The following is an 8,596-nucleotide window of genomic DNA, read 5'->3' as shown; positions in this document are numbered from 1 at the left end:
TACAGACACAATGCAGTCTGACCACACACACACACACACACACCCACACACACACACTCACACACAGGACTGTAAGTATCAGTTGTAATATCTTCAATCTGTCCTTTACTTCTCTTTTATTTTCTCTGTCTGTGATGTAAAGGTTCTAGTGTTTTACACTCCTGTGTTTGCTTTGTCTTTGTTCTGACACACACACACACACACACACTCTGCAGGAAGAGGGCAGCCCAGAAAAATCCAGTCAGAATTCAGATGAGGAGAGATGGGACACGCCCCCTCCTAAACCGCCCCGGATCCGCAGGTGAGACTCCGCCCCCTCAGGACGCGCCTCCAGAGTCTCATCAACCTCAAACCTCCAGCTGCACTGAATGAAGAAACTTATAAACATACTCGCTTAGTGTGTGTCAATGCTAATTTAAGTGTTGTAGTATTTAGAGAATTATGTATTTCATGCCATCTGCTGTGTTTCATACAAACTCATGTGTTGTGTGAATGTTTGTCGCCCTCTGGAGGTGAAGCTGATGTTTTCTCTCTTCTCTCTCAGTAATCAGGCTGAGGGGGACGTGAAGGAGGAGATTCTGCAGCCTCCAGAGCCGCGGCCCGTTCCACCCATCCTCACGCCATCTCCACCCTCGGCCTTCCCTACGGTCACAAACGTGCGGCAGGACAACGACCGCTACCATCCCAAACCCATCCTGCATGTGTTGGCGTCAGACCAGAACCCTGACCTCAACGAGAACTACAATAAACCCGGACCGACCGCCCCAGCGCCGCCCCCCCCAGACGGGCCGGACCACCGCCTGGAGCCCAAGCTGAGCATCGAGATCAAGAAGGTGCCGCTGCAGGAGGGTCCTCGCAGCTTCGAGAGGAACAGTGTGTTGCAGCGGTCGCATGCATTCAAGCGCTCCAACACCAGCAGCAGCTCCATGTCCGAGGAGTCCGACGAGCCTCCGAGACCCAACCACCTGCCGCTGAAGGAGGAGAAGGGTCAGGCCGCCTGGTCCCTGCCCAGTCCTGACCGATCGCCCAGTCCTGTGACCCCAGCTGCTCCCGTCAGGACCGCTCTGAGCTTCACCAACCCACTGCACTCAGACTTCAGTGACACAGACGCTCACTCCAGCACCAGCACTGTGTCAGCGGGTCAGAGCCAACACATCCCCCGCAGGGTCACACCGATGTCCATCGCCGACCAGAGTCTCCACACACACTCCTCATCCAGTACGTACTTAAACACACGTCACTCCTCCGTCTGCATCCTTTCCTCGCTATCACTTCCTTCGAGTCGTTAGACTCTCATTTGATCAGGTTTAGTGTCAGAAATGAGCAGGAAGTGACCGATGGAAGCATCAGTGTGACAGGAGTCCAGTCTCACAGACACAAAGAGAATCTGATGAGTGTGTTGGTCTTCAGGAAGTGGATGTGTGTGTAATCTATATTGGTCTCAGAACAGCACAACTTTATTCCACATTTTTCCTTCAAAGGCTTTAAGTTTTGTCAGCTGATGTGGCTGTATATTCACACGTGTGTGTGTGTGTGCAGAGATGCTCCTGGGATCTTTAGGTCACCTGATCAAATGTAGCTTGTTTTCTGCCTCTGAGCTGTGCTAAAGTGCTAATGCTGCCTGTCTAGGGCACTCAGTAGGTGTGTGGGGCTGAAGGCATGATGGTAGCGTGTTCTGAGCTCGTGATTGGGGCTCTGGACTTGTGTCGTGTGCTGATGCTGTGTTCAGCTGGGTGAACGCTCTGGATGGTGTGTGTGTGTGTGTTTGTGCTGGTCTGTAACTACTCTTTTTGCCCCAGACTGTGACGACAGTGAAGATTTGCCCCCGCCTGTTCCTGAGCGAACTGCGGAGTCCTTCCTAATGGCCACAGGTGCGTCTTTACTGTGTCCGGCCACACGAGGGCAGCAGAGGCTCTGAGACAGAAGCACAGGCATCACTTCCTGCTTCTCTGATGGAGTTGGATCTTGTTCCACTGCAAACAGAATTCAGACAGTGAAGATTTACTTTCATCTGGCTGCTCTTGGTGGACATCAGTTTAATGGCACACACACACACACACAAACCGTGAATCTCAACACTCTGTTAGTCTCGCAGATACTGACATGGTGGTTATGAAATATAAATGACAAAAAGTGGTTTTGACGGGATGCTTTTCAATAATTCTGCAGATAAATGCTTGTTGGTAGCGTGTGTGTGTGTGTGTGTGTGTGCGTATGTGTGACTGTGAGTTTGAAGTGAGGTGATCACTAATGCTTTAAGTCATCAATAATCATCAGTCTGTTTTATTAGTGAGGTGATAGCGTGTCATCAGAGAGATTCTCATTCTCATGTTGTCTCTCTGAACTTCCTGTAACTTTCCCTCGTGTTCATTCAGACCCCACAGATGTGAATCCGCCGCCGGCCGAAGACGAGCCGTCGTCACAGGTGAGAAGTGTTCAGAAGTGTGTGTTTCTGCTGTAACTGACTGAGAACGAGTGAATAAATGTCTCGGTCTTCTCTTCACAGGCGTCTGCAGACACACAAACTCCTGCTCGTCCTCCGAAGACCGGTGCGTCACTTAAACAGACCAAACCACACCATATTATCAGCGTTTATTCATGTTTTCTCACTTTTGGCCAATGAATCTCACTCAGGGCCATCCTTAAAAATATTCTTGTTTGCCGTAACCCGACCGACCCTGTCAATTTATCAATGACTCAATTTTTTTTTTTTTTTGCTTTTAGTCCGACCGACTTGCCGATTGTAAATTTGCGTTAAGACTGACCAATTATTTTTTTACTCTTCAAACAACTAATACAAACGCAATAAAATACTATTAATTATATTTAAGTAAGTATTGTAAATATATAAATTGCCTTGGCCTACATACAATTGAAGGCTATCTTCTTTAATTAAAAAAAACCTGTGACGTCATCTGTGTTTACCCGGATGTCACACTGTGTCCAGAGGTGGGTAGTAACGAGTTACATTTACTTCGTTACATTTACTTGAGTAATTTTTTGGGGTAACGAATACTTTTCGGAGTATATTTAAAGATGGGTACTTTATACTCTTACTTGAGTAAATTTTTGGGGAAAAATCTGTACTTTTACTTCGTTACTGTGGGCGACGCTCCTCTCGTTACTTTATCTTAATGCAATAAATGTTATAATGCTTCAGTTTATTCCAAACGCGCCGTCTACTTTTCTCTGGGCAATGAGCGATGCCCATTCGCGAATGATTCATTCTTTTGAGTCAATTCTGTTCAAAGGCTTGATCAAACCAATTGGCAAACGAGTGAATTGGTTCATGAATCAGTTTGAATGAGTCGTTCAGTTCCCTGCCGCACGCGCTGAGCATCTGAAGTGGTTCACTCGGAGTTGTAACGTTTAACATCAGCAGCGTTGAAAACGTGGCTGGAACTGCACTGAATTGAAATCTGCAAAGGCTATTATTTGCTAGCGATGGAGATCCTTATTAGATGAACACCGCGTGTGCTGTCTACTGTTTAACAGGTAATAACTTGGGCTACATTCGATTACAGTACACGATACCACTGTGACATTAGTTTGTTGTACGTGTGTGGCTTATAACAGAGGGGAGTCAAGTTGAATGCAGCTTCCAAAAGACAAAAAATAGCCGATTAAGATTTTATTAATTTTAATACAATCACACTGGTTCAAGTACGTTCAGCGAGTCATATTATCAGCAGATCTGTGATTGCTTGCTGGCGCTGAGCAAGAGATAGATGCGTTTATACAGGGCTGCGCATTATAACCAATCACACATGATTATGTTGAGCTGATTAAAGCATTGGCCAATCAGAGGCGTTCAGATGAGTCATTGGTGAAATGCCGGTGCTTCCTTCACTCGCTCACTGACTGAATACCTCTTTCTGGCGAATTCTCTCGCAGGAACAACTAAGTGCAGATGTGTGTACGAATCTTTAATTAAGATATTGATTTCACAGTGTTAACCGTTTCAGTGATTTTAATGGGAGTTTCTGAGAGTGATTGAAATCTAGACTGTCAGTGAAAATGATCTTTAATAATGTAAATGTTATTTGCTCTCTTTCTGAAAAATGAAAGATTAGTAGCAATATTTATATCAAATTAACTTTCAATGTTAAATTCACATTTAATATAAAGTCAGTCGTATTAAAAATATGTTATGGCATGACACCTATATCTGTTACTTAAGTAAACAGACAGGGTTTTATAATAAATTACATAAATTGGAGTAAAGGCTGATGAAATATATACATTTATACACGCACACATACATTACATACATTTTATCTATATATCTAAATAAAAATAGGCTCAGTATATATGACCCAAAGTAACTAGTAACTAACTACTTGAGTAGATTTTTTATCCAATACTCTTTTACTCTTACTCAAGTAACTATTCAAGACTAGTACTTTTACTTTTACTTGAGTACAGTTTTTGGGTACTCTACCCACCTCTGACTGTGTCCCGTGCGTTCGCTTCGTCTCAGACTCTCACTCACTGTCAGAGTCAACGGTTCGCGCTTGGTAATGATGGCTGCGGCTGCAGTAAACTACATGTTCCCGGTCTCTGTTCAAAGTCATATGGGTTCGGGCACCATAATACATCTAAAACATTCATTAAAACAGCTCGACACCGCTTTAACTTGGCACAAAGTTCTGGAAAAACTGTGCCCAGATCTTTTCCCATCCCTTCTCCTCTCTAGTCTAAAACCGTGATCGTGTCGACTGTCACTTTATGTTCGAAAATCTACTGCACGAATCAAGCACGAATCAACCAACACAAGTTTCGAAAACGAAAATAAGAAAATGATTTTAACGACCTTTTCTCGGAGCGCGTCCAGGTTCGTCCCACAGCAGCTGCAGCTTCGGACAAACACCCATAACAGCAAATAATACTTCTCCACAATGTTTCTGTTTTTACAACAGAAATGTGAATTCAGCCGGTATTCAGTCTCATACAGTTTCGGGCTTGAATCGCCTAGGGCTGTCAAAATAGATGAAAAAAAACTAAATTTTAATTTTTTTCCTTAAATATGATCAAAATTCGAATTGTATTCGATTTTAAATGCATAATTTCAGTTAGGGTGAAGAAAAGCTTTTTGCTTCTCTTGTGAGGCTCAAGATAGCGCATCGAGCAAAATATTACTGCATGTTTATTCAAAGCATTAGAATACATGACTGTTAAAAAAACATAATATTTAAAATAACGTTTATGCACCAATTATTATTAATTAAGTTGCTTAAAGAACTATAAACAAAACAGCATCATGTATGCATGCATTGTTAAATAAATAAAAAGGGCGGAAAACCAGTCACACAGGATACATTTTTTTCATTTAAAAACATGAGATCCGCGAAATATGCGTTCTGTGTGAACGGCTTGGTTTCAGTTTTGATGTAAACAAGATCTTCTCCACATTGATTTTTTTTTTTAAGTGGCTTCAACTGGATAGGCTAACATAACCTTATAATGCAATGACACATATATTGTCATCGCATCTCGTGCGCGTACACGAGGTGAAAGATGAGAAAGCAGATACTGCGTGTCGAGCTCGTCCGCCTTTGAGAGTTGTGTAGACGCAGCTGTGCGCGCGGCCAGATGGAATGGAGCACGGACCGGGGCTCATGCAGCTTCCTTAATGCACACCTAAAATTCATATGCGCATTCGAATGTGGATTTTTATTTTAAATTCGACGAATATTTGAAAAAAAAATTTTGATAGCCTAAGAAAATCGCCTATGCGATTTTTTTGTTGTTGTTGAAATTTAATCGTAAACACAGCCATGTTGAAGCCTGCAGTAAATGATTTGCGTTATGGCAGTCCACTCTGCTTATTGTTTTTTCGAAAATGTTGCACTCCTGTTTGTCATTTTGCACGTAACTTCACGCAAATAAATCATCAGAAATATTGGTCTTTACCAATATATTGAATCTTTACTTTCCTCCTGCCTGTTGTCCGTGGATTTACCTATATTTCGTGTTATTTGCCGTATAAAACTTTAGACATGCAAAATCAATGAACACTCGTCACTCAAATCAAACAGGATTTTTTTCACAAAAGTGACAACACAAGAAAGCAAAGTAAACGTTCTCTCATTTGTAGATTGCATTGATACGTAGCGGTGGATGCAAGTAAAACAGTACCTACCTCTTTTTCTTCTCACCTAAAATTCATGCAATAAACATGTTTTTGACAAATATTTAAATTAGTTTGTGGTCCATATAGCCTGCATCAAAATGAGGTTTGCAATGATGCGCCCGAAGACACGGGTTGAAGACCCAGTCAGTGACGTCACAATATGCTAATTTGTTTAAATTCATACCGACGTCATCACCAACACAAAAATTTACTTTTTTTTTTACATTGAAACTTGAAAAAAAAAAAAAGACCGACCTACCGACCCTTTTTAAAAAAAATTACTGTTACTGCAGACCAAAATATTTTTAAGGATGGCCCAGAACATGAGTGTATGGAGCGAGTGAGAGTGTAGCCAAAGACACTTCCTGTTGATCAGCACTTCCTGCAGACTTTTATTTTTACTGAATCCATAGAAGTTCCTCTCAGTGTCTCGCTTTCCCCCGTCATCTCATCTGACATGAGTTTATACAGCACTAGAAACCAGCGTTAGGTACAGTATGTACAATATCATCATGTGTGTAGAATTAACATGATAACAGCATTTCATTTTTGTTTAATATCTCAGATGTAATGTCAGTCAGCTTTATTGTGACTCATTAAAGTCTCACGTTCACAGACTGGCTGTTCAGTTCATTCTTTACTGTTTACACAACCTTCCGCTTTATTTGAATGTTAATGTGCTTTTGTTTCTGGTAAAAATCTCCAGCTGTCAGAGTCACACTGATGTGATTTCTCCCATAAAGTGATGAAATAACGAAGGTGTGCTTTTGTGTAACTGTGTTGATGTGCGCGTGATGCCGGTTTTGTTTTCTTTTTCTAGAAGATGAGCAGAAGAACGGAAAGGGTGTGGATTCGAAGGACAGTAGAGCCGAGCATGAGATGGGTGAGTGACGAGAGCAGAGCAGCAGAGGAAAGCGTTTGGTTTCTGATCTGTGAGTTTCTCTCTGTGTCTGTGTGTCGCAGGATTCAGCAGCCGTGGCTCGCATCCCAAAGGCCCCCGGGAGCCTCCGTCTGAGTGGACGTGACCGCGGCACCCATCCGCTCTACACTCCACACTCCTCTTTCTGCTCTGTAAGTGCCACTGTAGACGGACGGTCCAGGACTCTGCGCCCTCTTCTCTGAATTACACAATCAGTAAAGCTACAAAGATAATCTCCCATGATGCACCTGTGCAGCCGCTGCTGTAGGACCAGAACCCGGCCTTACTCTCACTCCTGCTGCGCGGCTGGACCAGGATCTGTTTGTTACTCGCACCTCTTCTGCAGTAGTTTAGACTGGGATCAGACGGACGAGGGCCTCGTTAGCGGTGTCCAGGGCGAGCCGTAAATAATGATGCAAACGTATTATCACTGAATATATTAATGCCATGTAAGACGTTTGTGCATGAAAGCGTCGCGTGTACCTCAAACTGTAAGTTATTTGCCCTCCTGTTAGAACAAAGGTTTTCAGTGTTGTGTTTTCTTTTCTCCTCGTTTCTTTGCGTTGTTCGGCCGCTGCGAATCAGACGCTTCACGAGACGCTGCAGGCTGGAGATTGTGATGATGCTTTTTGTAAATTGTATTCTAGAGGTTATTTTTGTATATGTCATTTTCTCACTTCATGAAAAAAACACCCCAACAGCTCGCCCGTGCCTTTTTTTTGTTACTGTGTGTGTTTAAGACGCAGAGAGAGAATGTGTGCGAGCTGCACTAACCTCTGGGATTTTACTCGACCTTCCAACACAGACCTGTCAATCAATCAATCAACATGTCAGTAAAAACATTAGGAGGAAGATGTCTCCTGTTGCTTTATTCTCAGAAGCTGCTGTGTGTGTGTGTGTGTGTGTGTGTGTCACATGGGGAGGTCTCTACAGCTGATACTGGTTCAGACAGGCGCTCGCTCTCGCCATCTGCTGCTGAACATCTGTAACTAGTGTTTGTGAACAGCAGTGTTTGGTTCTCTGTGTGTTGCATTTGTTGCCGTTTGTCATTTGCCTCTATTGTTTTTAATGTGTTATTGATTACTAGAATACGGCAGTCCTGTGATAGACAGCAGAATGAGCTCAGCTCAGTGTTCATACTCTACATTCACTAAACATCCATTCATCAATAATTTAATCTGCTGGTAAAGTTTGTGTTCCTGAGTTCGGGACAGTCTTTCTGCTCACGTTTTACTTGTATTCATTCCTGTTTCTCACTGAATGGATGTAATTGGAGAAGTTAGGACGGAGGAGCTGATGAAGGATGAGTGTCTCTGTGTCGCAGTGAATGAACGCTCCTCTGTGGGTCACGTGACCTCAGCTTCATCATGTACTGATAACATGGATGCACAATAACTGCTGATACACATGAATTAAATTAACAATCAATTCAATACCTAGAATTTTACACAAGAACAAAATGTGATGGTTTTGAGCCAATGAGCTTGAAGCTCTGTCATCATTAAGATGTTACCCATCATGCTTTTAGTTTGCACAGCTGGTGA

The 8,596-nt window shown here is 42.9% G+C and overlaps 1 protein-coding gene across 2 annotated transcripts in view; it reads left to right on the top strand.

Moving 5' to 3' along the window:
* Nucleotides 1-7,904, top strand: part of LOC132139439 (tyrosine-protein phosphatase non-receptor type 12-like) — a 28,367-nt gene extending 20,463 nt beyond the window's left edge. Inside the window, exons 12-18 of one of the 2 annotated variants that reach the window (XM_059547792.1) lie at nt 216-301; nt 545-1,218; nt 1,800-1,871; nt 2,376-2,425; nt 2,507-2,549; nt 6,954-7,016; nt 7,097-7,904. In XM_059547792.1, coding sequence (XP_059403775.1) covers nt 216-301; nt 545-1,218; nt 1,800-1,871; nt 2,376-2,425; nt 2,507-2,549; nt 6,954-7,016; nt 7,097-7,158 — 1,050 coding nt within the window. In that variant the 3' untranslated portion in view covers nt 7,159-7,904. The remainder of the gene's footprint in view (nt 1-215; nt 302-544; nt 1,219-1,799; nt 1,872-2,375; nt 2,426-2,506; nt 2,550-6,953; nt 7,017-7,096) is intronic. The other variant, XM_059547793.1, reaches the window with a different exon arrangement.
* Nucleotides 7,905-8,596: the final 692 nt, after the last annotated feature.

Source organism: Carassius carassius, unplaced genomic scaffold (genome assembly GCF_963082965.1).
Source record: "Carassius carassius unplaced genomic scaffold, fCarCar2.1 SCAFFOLD_77, whole genome shotgun sequence".
Taxonomy (NCBI): Eukaryota; Metazoa; Chordata; class Actinopteri; order Cypriniformes; family Cyprinidae; genus Carassius; species Carassius carassius.
Note: the sequence above shows the minus strand (reverse complement) of the source record. Positions and strands in the feature narration are given on the sequence as shown.